This window comes from Zeugodacus cucurbitae, chromosome 6 (genome assembly GCF_028554725.1).
Source record: "Zeugodacus cucurbitae isolate PBARC_wt_2022May chromosome 6, idZeuCucr1.2, whole genome shotgun sequence".
Taxonomy (NCBI): Eukaryota; Metazoa; Arthropoda; class Insecta; order Diptera; family Tephritidae; genus Zeugodacus; species Zeugodacus cucurbitae.
The window spans coordinates 2,032,350-2,049,746 of record NC_071671.1 but is presented as its reverse complement, the minus strand read 5'-3'; the positions used below and the strand labels follow the sequence as shown (position 1 = coordinate 2,049,746).

The window sequence follows — 17,397 nt, the reverse complement described above, 5'->3', positions numbered from 1 at the left end:
CAAAAACACAAGCGTAAATACAAATTCAAGCCAACAAGTGTGGAGAACCAGCTAACTGCTGATGGATTGCTTGACTGAGTGAAGTGACTCGAGTTGCGGGCGCGCGCGAAACCCATAATTTGCACAAAATCTATTTTCCAGCAAGAGATAGCGGTGAGAAGATATGGGCGCGTACGCGTATATAGTGCAACACGCGTTGACGGCACTGAGCTTGTATAGCTTGTGTCTCTTATCGTTTGACAACTCGACGCGTCTATTTGACTTGCAATTAGAATTGTCGCAACAAGGTTGACGACAGCAAATAGAAAAAGCGGCGGCGGCGCGCGCGCAGAGGGTGGTGAACGGGTAGTGCAAGTGCATAAAATGAGCAACACAAGCGGCAGCAATGCGCGCAAAGGGGCAACCGTAACAAGCATCATTAGTTGCCACAAAACGCGGCGGCTGGCGGCTGCGACGGTGACACTCGCGCGCATGCGTCGTGTATATATCGAACAAGTGTATCTCCAAGATACGCTCATACACGAACGCTTTAGCAAACTATTCGCAGATAAGACCAACCAGAAACACAGAGATAGACACAGAGACAACCACAGCACAGGTAGCTGAGCGCGCGCTGTGCCTCGCGTGGCGTCAAAGTGCGGAAATGTTCCAGCTGCTTCATGCTGCAGCTGGGGCAAAAATACGCGCATGCCATAACAAAGCGATAAAAGTGTGAATAACACTAGATGTCGGGAAAATTAGTTGTTAAATTTGAAAAGAATTCTAGAGTAAGTAGCGGCCGCGGCGGCAGTAGAGGAAGAGCGCGTGGCATAGCGGCACATACGCGAGTGCAGCGCGGCAGAGATCATCTGATGCCGCAGATGCGGAAGCCGTTAGTCAGTAGGATTAGCGGCAGTTAAATGCTGTGTACAACAAACAGCGCTAGCAACAACAACAGCAGACGTGGAAAGATGCGACTACAACAACAACAACTATTCTATATAACTTCGTTGGTGCGTGCGAATTTGTGCAATTATCCGAGGTATGAAAAGTCGTTTCACGGTACATTTTATTATAACTTTTAATCTATTTAGTACATAAAGCTATTACGAAATCGTCGAATAGTCAGTCGAATGCGCCGCAATGCCACGGTCGTAAAAGATTTTGCAATTTCACTCTTGTGAGTTTATAGTTTGTTGTTAAAATATTCATTTATTTTTACTTTTTTTTATTTTTAGTTGGACTGACGCGTCAGCATCCGGAGTTTAACTTTGGGCGGAAGCTCGAAGGAAACAATTTCGTTGTAATTTTAAACGGTTAGACATTTCCAGGGTTGGTTAAGGATTTGTACTTAATTGGACTTCCTTGAAGATCTTAGGAAGAAAACTCATTTATAGTATATATTCTCCAAAGGTCGAACTTAATTAGACTTCCTTGAAGAATTCTCAAGAAAAAACTCATTTATATATTCTCCAAAGGTCAGAACATCACATCCACCTGTAACAAATTGCCTCTGGAAGACCAAATCTGTATATACTTAAGCTCTTCTAACCTCTTGGAACGATTTAATCTACAGAGATTACATATTGAATATAGTTTAGAGAGTATTTCTGCATAAATATTATTTCAGGATAGATTGCTAGAAAGGCATACTTCTCAAATCCATGTAAATAAATAAATACCAGTGTACACATCTAAATTCCTCATAACAATCATAGTTTTAACGCGTCTCACACTAATTAAGTCGTCTCAAGCCTGTCTTGCACGGTTTTCAACACGAATTCATGCGCACTTGAAAGCCAAAAGAGGTGCGACAATCCAAGTACCCAAGCGATATGTCAATATTTGTAAAGAACTTAGCTGTCAAACATAGCAGATTCCTTTGGAGCATACATCCCTTAAGATGAGAAAAGACAAAACTATGCAAAAGACAAACAATAACGTTGTATACAAACGAAGTTCGCATCGCTAAAGAGTTGACAACTCGACGCGGCGCTGTCACCGATCCGAACTCCATACCTACGACTATCGCCAAAGCGTGCAAATCAAGTTTATCAAGTGTTTATGTCTCCTTCGCTATTTTGTTGTTTCATTTTTTAAATATTTTTCGTTTATTTTTTCGTGACAACTGTCACCTTTTGATTTCGTATGATTTCGCAGCGGTGGTCTGGTCGCTTTAAATGGCTAGACTGCATACGCACTCACAGCGAAAGACTCTGCAGCTCCGTTGCGTGTTTTTTTTCGTACATTTGTTTGCCAGTGCATGCCACACAGGTGTTTCAAGCTTTGCTGCTTATGATTATGGCTGTGAGCGCATATAAATAGCAGTGGATCACTTTCATTTCAACGAGTAGTTGAACTAGCTAAATCTTCACGCAACTATTTGAGCTGCGGTCATTGATTTGGATTGATTTATGGTCACAACAGTTTTGTTCGTGGTTGAATGCTTTTAAAGTTTAATGATCTGTAGATCTCTAAAAGTGATTAGTATCCGAGTTAAAAATGACAGCTGAATTGGTTGCAGTTAATGGAAATCTCAAAATGATGCTAATTCGCATGGTAAAGCTTAAGTTCCAAATGTGCTTTAGGAAAAGCTCTAAGGAATAAAGATCCAAATATCATTCATTCGAAAGCTATATCTATCGAATAGTTGTCGATTCGAAAGTTAAGGGTTTAAAATCACTTTGAAGATACATAAGTTCTAGATGAGCTTTGTGAAAAGCTCTAAGAACTGTTATAAGTAAATCTCCATAAATCATTATGTCGACTCAAAAGTTATAGAAATAAGTTTGCATTCGTAGATGCATCACCAAAAAGCTAAGTTCCAAAACAAGCTTTAGAAAAAGCTCTAAGGATCAGCTTATAAGTAAATCATTATTTCGACTCAAAAGTTATAGAAAATATATTGTATACAATTAACATAAGCAACATGCATTAACTCACCGTTCATTTGAGGTCCGTTCTCAAGTTTCCCATATGTTAACTGTACACTCCAGTTGTTTTTGTGAAAAATTCATTTAGGAGCAACAACTCACTTAAAAAATTCACATAGATTACACAAAAACTAATCTCGTTTTAACACCATTAAATAATCCAATTCAATCAACCAACCATTATCGTGTTGAAATTCCCAACTACAACAACATAATTAACGCTGAAAAGCAATCCTTTTACGAGTATGATAAACGAAAACTCCGCCACGAACAAGTGTTCTGCATTCACAATGAATTGTTTGTGTTTCTTCTCCACTCTTTCCCCCTCTTATCGCTCAATGTGCCACTTTAACTGCAACTGCGGCACAACGGTTTGTTGACTCTGCCACTGCCACTCTGTGCAGCCACTTAAGCGATGTTGTTGTTGCTATTGTTGTCGCTGCTAATTTGATTAATGATAAGCCAACGCTTAGCCGGCACAAACAATATGCTGCGCGCTGTGATTCATTTTGTTGCAACAACAGTCAACCAGCGCCACATATGTGCAACAACTTCACACTGGTGTTCGTAGGCTGTTGCATTTAGTTGTTGTGTGTTTGTTGTGTTGTTGTTGCTGTCACACTTTTGCGACTTCGCGCTGACCGACAATCGCTTCAGTGCGTCGCCACTGTGCTGTTATTCACAATATATTTGCCACTCGCAATGCGTTTAATTGATTTGAAAAGTGACTTGCAACGCATCAACGGACGGGCGAACTGCGCTGAACTCGGTTGCAAATTGAGTGGCTGGCAGCGCGTGTGTTGCAAGTTGTGATTTACGCAAGCGAAAATAAATCGAAACTGCAAAGTAAGAGCAAAAAGACAACAGACAACGCTCCTCTCATTGGTGTGGCATGCGATGAAGCGGTACAATGTGGCGTAGAAAAAGTATTTGCACAAAAAAAGCACAAAAACAAAAACAAAAAAATAAATGTGTTCAATTTAAAATGGGTTAAGCAGCGGCGGCATCATCATTTCTCGCATTTCTCAACGCTTTCCTTGTAATTTGCTCATTTGTGGCCGGCGCTGCTGCCGCCCCAATGCACCGTTAACAATGCGTTTATTATTTCATTTGCTGTCCGCCTCTCTAAAGTCTTCTTTTTCAACTAATATTATTATTATTCTCGTTGCTGTTGTTGTTGTTGTTGCTGTTGTGGTTGATGCGCTGTCTGTGGCAGGCAGACACAACAATGCCGCGCTTTGTTTGTATGAAGTGCAACAATTGTGCACAAAGCAGCATTCCACAGCGTTTAGACGCCTTCGCGACGCCTTATTTACTTGATAACAACAACAAATATTTACGTGTAATGAATCAACAAACGGCATAAGCAACATCAACAACAACATGAAGAACAACATCAGTAATAACAACATCAACTTGCGTCTAGCTGTTGATTGTTGCACACATGCAACATGGCACTCCGCAGCTTGCCACAATTGCATTTAATGACATTTAAGATTCTATTACAACGATTGCAATTTGTAATTTAGTCCGTTTGACTGACTTGTGTTCATCATTAGAATGCCTATTGTGTGTTCTACTTGTTGTTGTTGTTGTTTGTCATTTAATGCAGGCGGCTGTTGTTGCAACTATTAGTGGTGTCATTGTGGTTGCAGCAATGAGCCATTTCCTCTTTGGCGAATATTGAATTTAATGCGATTGCACAGTTTCGCTCCCTCGCACGAATACATACACGAACATGCATACATACCCAGATATGCCTCTTGTGCCTCATTTGACATGTTTACCTCGCTGCGTTGCCTATATAGATCATACGATCATCAATAAAGAGTTGAAATATGGAATTATGACTCCATGCAAGGCCTTCTATTTTGATTGATCTGATTTTCCATTTTAAATATCTTCTCACAAAATCTTCATATTTATGGAAATGAGATGACTTCTCATTCAGTCAACTAAATTGTTGTTGATCCAAAACGAAAAGCTTAGGCCTGTATTATGAACTATTTTAAAAAGCAAAAGGAGAAGCTCTTCAGTTTAAGCCATTTGAGAAGTAAACCTCATATCGAAGCATTGTAGAAAAAATTATCGAAAAGGGTTATTTCGCCTAAAAATATGCAACAGTAATCAGAAAATCTATAACTATTCCGGATTAGTAAGGACTAAGTTCTTTGTCTGTCTTCTTTCGGAACCAGCATAAATACCACCAACAATTTAAGCCTGTAGATCAAGTGTTGAATAACTCTTGTCAACAAGTGCCACTTTGAGATCGGCAGACAATTGAGAAGCAGATCACTCTCTCGACGAACAAAAATTACGCTCTAAAAGTATCTCTACATTCCCTTCCTATTATACGGCGCAGTAATATGATTGATGGGAAACAGAAAAGAAGTTACATGGAGCATTCAAGACAACTGTTCGCCAAAAGATCTTTGGAGCCATTAGTGTGAGCAAGGTGTACCGAAGAAGATAGAATCCTGAATTGCATGAGTTCTACAGCGACATGGATATAGTTAAGCGCATAAAAATCCAACGAATGCGCTGGATGAGCCATGTCGTACATATGGAAGACGATGCTCCAGTGAAAAGCTCCTTCGATTCGAGACTAATAGGTGGACAACGGAAGCAAGGGCGCCCCAATGGAAAGACCAAGTGCATAGGGACCTGTCTGCGCTTGAGATGTACATACTACCGGTGTGTCTTCACAAATGATAAATGTAACTGGCAAAGTTTTATGTTCTCGGCCCACACTGACCTACGGTTGTAGTGGGATTATATTTTATTAAAAGTTTTTTGGGATTACCGAAACTTTTCAATAAGTTTGAACAAGCGAGAAAATTATAGAGGGTATCGAAGGATCGGTAAATGTTTGCGCATTCGGATCGGAGCTAAGCAAAAACAGTATGGAAAATGCGATCAAAATTCATATATGATGTAGTAGAATATAATCGTCCCGGTTAGGATACTACTTAAACTATTTGAGTTTAAGAAGATTGAAGTTTGATTTTAATTGATTTATTCAAGTATTCTTGGAACCAGAATCTCCCAGGGTTTTCCAGCGACCAGCTTAAATAAATTAAGTGCGAGCTTTGTTTACTACACACATTTGTACGAAAATCTGGTTTTCTATTGCAACTTGAGTACAGCGTCATCTATCGGGTCTGAAATTCTCGGGAAGTAAAGTTTCATTTAATATTGCTTCAAAATCAGTTCAATAGCTTCGGTGTCTCCTATTTCTATATAAAGAAATTACTCCTCGACCTATAGAGACACTTATAGTGTTTATCATTCTAAATACTCGTACATAATACATGTTGCTAGGGATATAAGCAACAAAAAATTTATAGAAATTAACAGCTCTAGCACATATGAAACGCTTTGAGGCAGTAACAACAAAAGGCTTAGGCGACTTGCTAAGCAGTGGTCCATTCTTATATACAAACATACATACTTAACATACATATATTTCAAACAGTTATGAGGAGTACAACAACGTGCGCGTGCTTCTCACATTGGTCACCAAATAAAAAGCAATCGTAATAATAATAACACATTTTTATGGTAACACCAATTATCGGCTTAAAGCGTTCAAGTCGCATGTAAATAAATAAAAGTTATAAATAAAATGGGGGAAGAATGGAATGGAAAGCAAAGCCAAGCAAAGATTGAGAAAAGCAGGAAAGCATACACACACGTATATCTGTAGATATTTATTAGTAGAAATATTATTATTATCATTTCATAGCGCTGTGAGCAAATAATAAATGTTTTTATGAGCAATACAGAAAAAAATAATAACAACAACAACAATAATAAAAATTTTAATATAAAAGAAATGTTAAATGCGAAATGCAAATATTTGCAGAGCAACAAATGCATATACGAGTATATATATGTATGTATGTATGTAGAACGTTACTCTAACTCGTAGTAAACAGCTATACGCTGAGCAGCAGTAAATATAATCATAAAATAACCGTAAAAATGCAGCATACGTGGGCACTCTCTGGTACAGCTGGAGTGGTATATATACATATGTATGTGTTCAATGTGTGTTTGTTGTATATTTGTATCTGAATGCGCATGTGGCAATATAAATCACGTTAACTGTACTAAATACTAATGCCAAGTCAAACAAAATGCTTGAACATAAACAAAGCGCTTGTTTTATGAGCTAACCGACCCCTCTGCAACACCTGGACCGAACAGATGAAGCGCAGCGGCAACAAAGTTGTGCCGCCTGCTTGCAACAAGTGCAGCAGTGGAGCACCTGTAGCAGCAGCGCAACGGTGAGTCGTCACAACTGCCGGTACGATATATATACATATATGCATATGTATGTATGTAAATATGTATAGTGTAGACATAACTACATTTGTTGTTAAGCGCTTAGCGCGCTGTGTTTGCGGAAGCTGCGCTGCGCGCAACTGTGTTACAGTTATGCTTTATTGCATTTCGACTCTTAGTAGATGCGTTCTAATTGATAAGATAATATAAATACGCGTTGTTATTTATTTATTTTAGTCTTTTTTTTATAAGAGATTTATGCTTATTTTAACTGGATAGTCAATTTAATGCTGACATAAATGCATAAAAGGCGCAGCGGATGGCTGCAGACTGTGGAGATACACGCATATATGTACATTTATATTATTTACATATTCAAGAAAAAATATATATTTATTATATGCACATAAACCTACTTAACAGTACTTGCTTACTCATTTACTTAGCGCTGTAATTTCTTCTAGTGAGATAACTCCTTTTGTTTGTTCAAAAATTGGGTTAAAGCAACAACAGCATCTCACTGATATTTATTTATTATTTCTCAATTTTAATTAAAGAAATTTATTTTATTTTATTTTATTTTTTTTTGTTAGTAAATAATAAAAATCTCGATTTTTTTATATGAACCGACTAAGAATGTCGGAGTTTAGACATTTTCATAAAATCGATTTTTTTTTTATTTTTTGCTTTTCCGATAGTTTATCGGCTCAAAAAGTGACATTTTCAGTTGAGAATAAGTTTGGGATGCAAACAGATCTCTACAAATATTTTGTTGGGTTAATGATATAAAAAAAATCTATTTAATCGACCAGTGCTTGACCCTAGAGACATCTATTGGAAAACGGCGGAAGCAAAGTTGTAGACCTAATACTTTCAAAAAATATTCTGTGAAAGCGGTAAGGTCCGAATAGTTTTTGAATTGCAGCGTTCTAAAGAGCGACCGCTCGAAGCTATAGTCGAAACTTTAAACGCGTTTTTCCCGAAACGACATTTCTCAAAATTGCTGACATCATAACTCAACGAGAAATTGACCGATCGACTTCAAATTTAAAGTGATTATTCTTGAATATATTTACTATACAATGACCAATACAAATGACAAAAACCGACACTTTTTCAGAACTACGCCATTTTTTTAATTTTTGATATTTTTCAAAAATCATAAGTCATTGTATACGAAATACCCTCAACTAACCTAATAACCTTTTTGAATTTTTTTGTTTCAGTTACTCATTCGGCCGGAATCATGTCAACAGTTGGGGAACTTTTTTTTTGGCACCTCCCAAGACATCACATAACTCCGTTATCTATACTACTATAATAAAGAGGAAAGATTTGTATGTATGTTTGTAATGAATAAGCTCAAAAATTACTGTGCCGGTTTCAAAAAATCTTTCACCATTCGAAAGCTGTATTCACCTCGAGTAAAATAGGCTGTATTTATTGCTATAATCTAATCTTTCTGGAAATAGTTCCCAGGTGAGGGTAACAAAAAGACTCCGGAGAATCTTAATCTGAAACTGAAAATCGTCAAAATATTAGAAATATACAAGCTCACTTCATTATCCGAGAGAAAGACATCGGAAACCAAAGACCACACTCAAAAATGTAAACAAAAATATAACGTGACCTTAAAATGAACTCACGTGATCAGGTTGGGGTCATTAACCTCACTCAAAAATGTAAACAAAAATATCACGTGATCTTGATGTGTCATCACGTGATCAGGGTGGGGTCATCGACCTGTAAACAAAAATATCACGAGACCTTGAAATGAACTCACGTGATCAGGTTGGGGTCATTGACCTCACTCAAAAATGTAAACAAAAATATCACGTGACCTTGAAGTGACAACACGTGATCAGGGTGGAATCATTGACCTGTAAACAAAAATATCACGTGATCTTGAAATGTCATCACGTGATCAGGGTGGGGTCATTGACCTGTAAACAAAAAAGTAAACAAAAATATCACGTGACCTTGAAGTGACATCACGTGATCAGGGTGGGATCATTGACCTGTTAACAAAAATATCACGTGATCTTGAAATGATATCACGTGATCAGGGTAGGGTCCTTGACCTGTAAACAAAAATATCACGTGACCTTGATGTGACATCACGTGATCGGGGTGGGGTCCTTGACCTGTAAACAAAAATATCACGTGATCTTGAAATGTCATCACGTGATCAGGGTGGGATCATTGACCTCACTCAAAAATGTAAACAAAAATATCACGTGATCTTGAAATGATATCACGTGATCAGGGTGTGGTCATTGAACTGTAAACAATAATATCACGTGACCTTGATGTGACATCACGTGATCAGGGTGGGGTCATTGACCTGTAAACAAATATATCACGTGATCTTGAAATGTCATCACGTGATCAGGGTGGGGTCATTGAACTCATGGTGTAACCGGATATGATGTTACCGGAACCGGAAAATGGGACATCCAGAAACGGATATGGATGACGATATTGCCGGAACCGGAAATGGGCTGGCTGAATATTGGTTACTGAAACTGGAAGTGGGACATCCGGAAACGGAATGAGCCAACTGAAGCAAGATATGGGATAACCGATGGAACCAGATATGGGAATGATGTGTCGGAACCGGAAATGAAGCAACCGGAAATATTTTACAGGAAACGTCCCTTCTCCAGAAAGTGTTTAGTGACCGAAGCATCGTCAGCTTCAGGGCTTAACATAAATGTTTCCTGTTCATAAAAAACTTCGGTTTGTATCATATCCGCCGTTTTCCGTTATGAGACTTCCGTTTCCTGTAATCGTTATCGATATTGGTGTAAAGTTTTATTCCGCTATCTTCATCGGACACCAAACATCGTAATCAAGATTTAGCTCATTACAAATAAAATATAATTTCATGATCGAATTTTCTTCATTTTACTTTTATAAATGAACCCACGCAAGAAACGGAAAGTACATACATATGTATGGGAGTGTGTGTAAAAACTTATAACTTTTGAAATGTTTGTTTAAAGCTGTGCGAAGCCGGAGCGGTCGGTTAGTTTTTCAATAATTTGTAAAAAAAAATCTTAAAAAATAGCTGAAATACCTTATAATGTTCAAAAAACTTCGGAACATTCGATGGAGTACTTTCTTTAAAAAAAATTCACGAAAATCGCCTCATTTTTCATGGGTTTCACTGGTATAGCCCCTTAAGAGCAGTTATCTGACTACTAGCAGCATCACTTTAAACCACCAAGTGGACCTATTTCTTCTTTTAAAGCCAGGGTCCTGGTTAAAGTAAATTTGTAACAGAGTGTAAGTGGCTCACAAAATCTATATAAAATCAACATTATTATAGAATAATACTTTTTAAATTCCAAACATTCCTTCCAAGCGCTAAAACATAACAGAATAATGTTTTCAAAAATCTAACCTAAAAAACACTTTGAAAATAAAATGTTTCTGAAACACAGTTGCCTTTGAAATTTTTGTTATTTCATTAGTCATTTAGAAAAAAGCTGACATGCAGAAGCAAATTTTGATTTTCTAATATAAAAATAGAAAATATCGAATACGAAAATATTTTTTTCAAAACAGTTATTTCAAAAGCGAAAAAGCGCTTGGTATAAAAAATAAATAGATTGCGAATTTTTGAAGGCAGAAGCAAAAAATGTTTGCCAAGCATTTGTTGAAAGTGAGTAAGGTGCTGCGCGGTGGTAAGTTCGATGCAGAAGTTGCATAAAAATTCAATAAAACTTATTAAGAAATAATTTAAAAATCAAAAATATCTAACATCTACCCTGCAAGCAACGCCACGCAACGCCAGCAAAGCGCCGAGTTCACCCTTCGCCGACGGTGGCATCCATAGCACCATGAATGACTTGCCCATCCCGGAGGGTGATTGGCAGGAGCATTACAATCGTCGCAATCTGAAGAATAGTGCGGTGCTCTTCGTCGGCATTGGCTCGTTGATTTCATCGTTGTATATGGTAAGCTAAAAGTGCAAAACGAGCGAGTGCGCTTCAGCAACTAATCACACATCTACAACTCTCTACTCTACTCTACTCTAATAGCACTTTACGGATGAGGTCATTAATTGGAACTACAAGGTGCCTGTCTATGATAGATGCGTCTGAAGTGTGGAAATGACTCAATAATTAAATGATAAATCAAAGTTTTCAAAATTTTCGTTGTTTATTTTCTGTTTCGTGTTTATATTTAATGACTCGCGAGTACAGTAGGTTATAAGTAAGTATAAGGTGTATAAGGTCTGTGCGCATGCAGCGAAAATTATTGAATACAATTAGCTTTTTCCACAAAAATCCATTTAAGAAAATCAGTACAAAGTGGTTTTACTAATCTACAGCTGATTAGGCCGCATGCACTTGCCAACAGCCGAGTGTTTGTGGGAAATGCCAGAAACCACAACACTGCCATCACTGACCACGAAACTCAACTGTGGCAAACATTTGTGTAAATTATGAAGAAAAAATTTGGGCCACAAATCACCTGTTGCACTAACCATAATATTTATTACACAAAGCAATGCAGCTGTAGGAAATGGAAAAAATTTTGTTTGAAAATTAAGCGAAAAGTCATGTCACGTTTCACTCCACTTTTCGACGCGACGTTTAGTAGTCAGTTCATTAGTCAGCTAATATTTGTGCTGCTCGAACGACACTCGCCACACCTTAAAGTGTTTTGCGAGATGAAGTCTGGATTTTCATGCAAATTGTGCGCCACTGTGCCACACCGTTAGCCGAAGCGGAAAAATGCGGAACAAACTTTGAGGTGAATCGAAACTGAAATTACAATGAATAGTTGTAACACCTAACCAAATTGAAGCGAGTGCCTCTGGAGTATACAAAAGCGGTATAGGCGGCCTCGCAGCATTCGACTCGGAAGTGGACGCTTTTTCACGGCTTATCAGTTAAGTGGAATTTTTAGTCAAAGCAATACCAGATCACCAAGCTACCCTACTAACCCAGCTGAAATTCCATTTTGTGCCTAATTATGCTTTCCCCATTGCTTTTACGCTTCTTCTTGCGATTTCTGTGATCGCGAGTGATTTAATGCGGTCTAAAGCGCTTGATTAACTACACCTTCAAACACAAACACCAACAGAAGTGTGGACCTAAGTAGCGCTAGAATTTGTTGTAGTACTTCAATTAGAATTGGTGTCGACCCAGTTTGTTCAGCTGTGTAAGCGCAATTTGCATAATAATAGCGATAATCAACTAAGCCTCGTCTACAATTATTGTTGTTGTTGTATGAAATATTACCATACTTTGTTGTAGTATGTGGGTTACAAAATGGCCCGTTATTGTGGTCACTGTGCGCGCTTGCTGTCAGCAATTGTAACAGAAAACAGCTGATTGTGTCTTTGTATTATTGTGTCTTTGTATGATTGTTCCATCATCTATTCAATCATGCAATTCACCTGTGCGCTCTATTTACTCAGTGGCAGCTATTTGTGGGTGCTCTAGGCAAGTGTGTCTAATTTTGGAGGCGTACATTTTTGCTTTCCAGTCAGCCCAGTTAACCATATTCGGAACGTAATTACTTAAGGAGCCTATAATAACTGAATTATAGATTATGGAAATATTAGATCTACAACTTTGCTTCTCCGTTTTTTAAATTTTAAAGATTTTTTTTGTATAAAAACGGCTACAAATGTCGATGAGCCTCAGCCGGACTTTTCTTGGAATTAACAAAGAAAAGCAAAATTTCCCGCAAATGTCGAGAATTCGGCTCAAAAAGTGACATTTTCAGTTGAGAATAAGTTGGGTTAATGTTAACACAAATGTCCAAGATCGATATAAAACGATTTAATCGGCCAGTGCTTGATCCTAGAGACATCTATTGGAAAACGGCGGAAGCAAAGTTGTAGACCTAATATATAAAAATATGTTTATGTTGACCCAAATAGGACCGGACCGTCCAAAAATAAACCGACGTTTTATTCGAAACCTTTATGGAGTTCAGAGCTTACGATTCATCCAACTCAAGAAGAAGTGCTAAGAAAAGAACAATTTAGATCCAGAAGAAATTTTGAGAATGCGATAGATTCGATGAGACCACCGATCCAGGCATTTTCGGTCAAAGACAAACGAAATTTGTTCTCTCGTTCCATATTTTCCCAGACTTTTAGGAGAGGTTCTCACTGGAAACCTGTTTTAATTCTGGAACACAAAAGCCTCCTAAATATTTTTGTAGATAGTAGAAAAGTTGCAAGTCACCTAAACAGCACGAAACCGACAGATATTATTTGATGAACTTCTTTTCTGACAAGAAAGTAAAGAATTAAAATCCAAAGTCTTTATGGAGTTTAGAATTGGTTCAACTCAAGAACAAGTGCTAAGAATGTATAAATTGAGATCAAGAAAGTATTTTAATGGCGTGATAGATACATTGGGAAGAGATATACATGTTTTGAATCAAAGATAATCGAAGTTCCTTCTCTCTTCCAATATTTTTTAAAATTTTCAGAATTTTGGAAGTAGTTATATTGGAAGAGACTTTTCGGAGAAGTCAGCACAGGAAGTATGGTTTGATTCGGGAGCTCGAAAGCCTCTAAATATTTTTTTTGTTGTAAAAATAAAGAAAATCTCAGTAGATTGAAGTGTCTTGAAATTATTTTCCTTATTATTTTCTCTTCTTCATCGTTTTTTCTGAATGAATATTCTCAGCTTTTTATAAATAGTTTTCCCAAACACTCCAATACAGCTGCGATTATCTCACATTCTTTTGAGCTACTTATTCTTGCATTAATCTCTCAATTAACAACCAATTATTTTACGATTACATAATCGTTTTTGTTTTTCTACTAAAAATCGAAATTTCACGCAAAATCGAACCGAATACAATTCACCAACGATTTGTTGTTATTTTCTGCAGCAAAACCAACTTTTTGAGCGCATTTTCTCTTTATTTATGATGTTGCTGCTGTTGTTATTGTTGTTTTTGTTATTTCTCCATTACTTGACCTGCATTAGTTAAATGTTATTTATTGCTTAAGCACTTGCTTGAATGCTTAAGTGAAATAAAAACACACATATGAGTATACCTCTGTATACATATATATATGTTTGTATGTTTGTATGCATGTGTGTGTGTGTGTGTGTGAATAGTCTACCAACATTCTATCACTGCTACTCAACGCTACTCTTTCGCTTGCAACATTTCGTGTGCTCCACAACATTTACTAGTGTGTATGTATGTTTTTAAATGCTTTCTTCTTTATGGCAGCTGTCATAGTGCTGCCGTTTGCTCCCATTTGCACAGTAACTGGGCTCATATGCCACACACACACACACATGCACATGATAACCGCAAAACAGATTTGTTTATTTAATTGCGTGTGTGTGTTTGTGTGTGAATGGTCATGTCTGCACAATACCTTCATTTTTCATTTCTCATCTGCCACATTTATGCTTACGTACAGCTTACTGACAAGTTCTCTGGAAGTTGTTGCAGTTAGCATAATCTTGCTTAGTTTTTCGGTGTTTTCCATTTATTTATTTTCATATTTTTCACAAAAAAAAATAGTTTTTAGTTATGTTGCAGCAGCAACAAACTGCTTTATTTGTTAGTCAAAGCCATAACTTTGACATTTTGTTAGATATGAGTTTAACACACTGTTTGTTGTTGTTTCACTATACTCGTATTGTGACATGTTACTGTTAACTGCACGTGACAAGTACTTAATGTGCACTGTGCAGCTTTTGGTGTCATTCAGCTCCCAGTTTGCGACTGTCATAATTTTCTTTTAATTTTCTGGCTTTTTATTATGTTTCTGGGAATGCGTGTAGTTGAAGATTTTCAGCGCAGACTCCACGGCAAAAGCGACGGCGCCAAAGTGGGTGACGGCAGTTGCATGTTTTTTACGATAATCGCTTGCTGCTTTTGTTTTGATAATTATTTTTCGAAGAAATTGATAAGCTTGAAATTGGGTTAAAAGTAGATCATAGCGGTACTGAAGTGATCTTACAGCAAGTGATGATTTATTGCTGTGGTTTATTTTATTTTTTTTTTGGGGTTTTAGCGAGAAAAATAAAATTATATTTTTATATGTACATATGTATGAAGCAAATTGCTTCCTGACATACATATACAGATTTTTACACTAGGTTAAAATTATTTTTTAAAATTTTTTGATAAATTTTTTTGTAAAATTGAAAAAAAAAATTTAAATTTTAATATTTTATACATAATAATAATAATTTTTATTAAAAAAAAATTTAATTTTAATATTTTATACTTAATAATAATAATTTTTATTTAAAAAGTTGACAACCAAAAACTAGTATGATGAGTTGGAAAATTTTTAATAAAATTTAAAAATGATTATATATGATATATTTATGTATAAATATTAATATTTTTTTATAAATATTTTTGTAAAATTGAAAAAAAAAATTTAAATTTTAATATTTTATACTTAATAATAATAATTTTTATTAAAAAAAAGTAAACAATATTACTACTTTTAGTAGTGTTGTCACATTTCACGAAAGAGTAATGAAAAATTAAAATTTAGCTATACTATTGAACAGGGTTGCCTAAATAACTATATTTTTCATACAAAAAAAAATCAACAAAAAAACAAAATAAAAAATATATTTTTTTAATATTTATAAAAATAATTTAAAATCAAAAATATTTACAAAAAATATATATTTTTTAATATTTTTAAAAATGTTTTAAAATCCTAAATTTGCATAAAAAAGCTAATATTTAAATTTTTTCAATTTTTTCTCTTTAAATTTTAATTTTTTTAACACTATCAATTCAATAAAATAGCTAAAGCTTCCTCATTCAGCTTTGAAAGTGACTAGCTACATACATGCAACATAGTATGTATAGCAACATTGTTGCTAAAATGACAGCATATTATAATGCCATTTATGAATCGATTTTATCGCCTTTTCAACTGCGCTCAAGCAAATAGCGGAAATACATAAGTTAAGCGAGCGGGTATAAAATAAAAATACAAACTAAATTTAATCGCTTTGAAATTATGGCATTTTTTTACTATTTTTAAATGTTGCATGGATACGATAAAAAGCGAGATACAAATGGGTATACACATATATGTATATAAGAGTTGATATACTATACATAGGATATATATTATAATACATCTATGCGTTCAAATGTAATTATTTCCATATAAAATCGAAAAAAAGGCATAAAATGGCAACAGTAGCGAAAGGAGAAGCGCAAAAGGGCATTATGATTATAATAATAAATGAATAAATGAAATCTGCGAACTATATAACACTATGCGTGAGCAAATGAATGGACGTTTTAATGAGTGAATGAATTAAGTGGCGAGACCATAAACTTCAATAATCGCAACTGAGCGATCTAATGTCATTAAAATCGTACAAGGTTGCGCCGACACAAGAAGCTGACTTGGCGAAGACAAGACGGAAAAGGCAAGCAACGAATTGCCGGCCACCAAGTTACTATATGCACACACACATACACTTTCAAGTGAGTATATGTATATAAAACTCATTTAACCAGCGTCAACTATCGATATACATACTATATAGAGCCTCTATAGCATGTGAGTGTATATGTATAACAGTTAATTGTCGCTAAAGCTAAAAATGTGAACGACAAGTGCAGCAGTCAGCAAGAAACAAAGCAAGAAAAACGCTTTTAAAATTCTGTAGCCACACGGCAAAAAAGTCGCGGGCTGCAGAAAAAAATCGCTGTGAAAACTTGCTGGCTTACTGTGGCTAAAATACATACATACTAATGTACAACAAATACAAAGTTACAAAGTCATTCGCGGCGAAGGCGGCTTTTGACGTTGTCGTCGTTGCCGTCACTTGAGCACTTTGACACCAACAGCACTTTGGTGGCAAATTTGCACAGCAACAAAGTGTGCAAAAAGAACAGCAACAAACACACACACATGTAACTATATACAAATGTATATGTGTGTATGTATGTATGTTGAGCGCACAAGAATGGCGAACGCAAATATTGACGCGAATAAAAGAAAACTAAAGACAATAATCATTGAGTCGCAGACTGGCCGAGTCCAAGTGGCGCGTTGTACACCTGTTGGCTTGACAATTCGCCAAGCACATGGATTTGTAATTTCATATATAAAAATATTAATTTTTTCATTTGTGTGAATGTGTGTGTATAAGCAGTCTCTGAAGCATGTTGGCGAAAAAGTTTTGCTGCGGCAAATAAATAAATGTTG

General features: G+C 36.2%; 2 protein-coding genes and 1 long non-coding RNA gene across 7 annotated transcripts in view; 2 read left to right on the top strand and 1 right to left on the bottom strand.

Moving 5' to 3' along the window:
- LOC105215627 (uncharacterized) overlaps positions 1 to 17,397 on the bottom strand; it is an 87,837-nt gene that overhangs the window by 63,052 nt on the left and 7,388 nt on the right. For 2 of the 5 annotated variants that reach the window (XM_054234784.1, XM_054234785.1), the window contains exon 1: positions 2,923 to 3,113. The exons of the other annotated variants lie outside the window; for them this stretch is intronic. The gene's annotated coding sequence lies outside the window, so the exon portion shown is untranslated. Of the gene's footprint in view, positions 1 to 2,922; positions 3,114 to 17,397 lie in introns of those variants that run through there. 5 annotated transcript variants of the gene reach the window in all.
- On the top strand, positions 962 to 2,529 carry LOC114804385 (uncharacterized). Its single transcript, XR_003752592.2, has 3 exons — positions 962 to 1,021; positions 1,074 to 1,159; positions 1,218 to 2,529. It is a non-coding gene; the product is annotated as an uncharacterized LOC114804385 (long non-coding RNA).
- On the top strand, positions 10,660 to 11,356 carry LOC105215625 (uncharacterized). Its single transcript, XM_011189639.3, has 3 exons — positions 10,660 to 10,888; positions 10,980 to 11,161; positions 11,246 to 11,356. The coding sequence occupies exons 1-3, from the start codon at positions 10,843 to 10,845 to the stop codon at positions 11,306 to 11,308; spliced, it is 291 nt and encodes a 96-aa protein (XP_011187941.1). The 5' UTR covers positions 10,660 to 10,842; the 3' UTR covers positions 11,309 to 11,356.

Coding starts and splice junctions, on each gene's coding strand:
- LOC105215625 (XM_011189639.3), top strand. CDS start 10,843: ATGTTTGCCAAGCATTTGTTGAAAGTGAGTAAGGTGCTGCGCGGTG. Junction 10,889..10,979: donor GAGTAAGGTGCTGCGCGGTG/GTAAGTTCGATG, acceptor CTACCCTGCAAG/CAACGCCACGCAACGCCAGC. Junction 11,162..11,245: donor TGATTTCATCGTTGTATATG/GTAAGCTAAAAG, acceptor CTACTCTAATAG/CACTTTACGGATGAGGTCAT.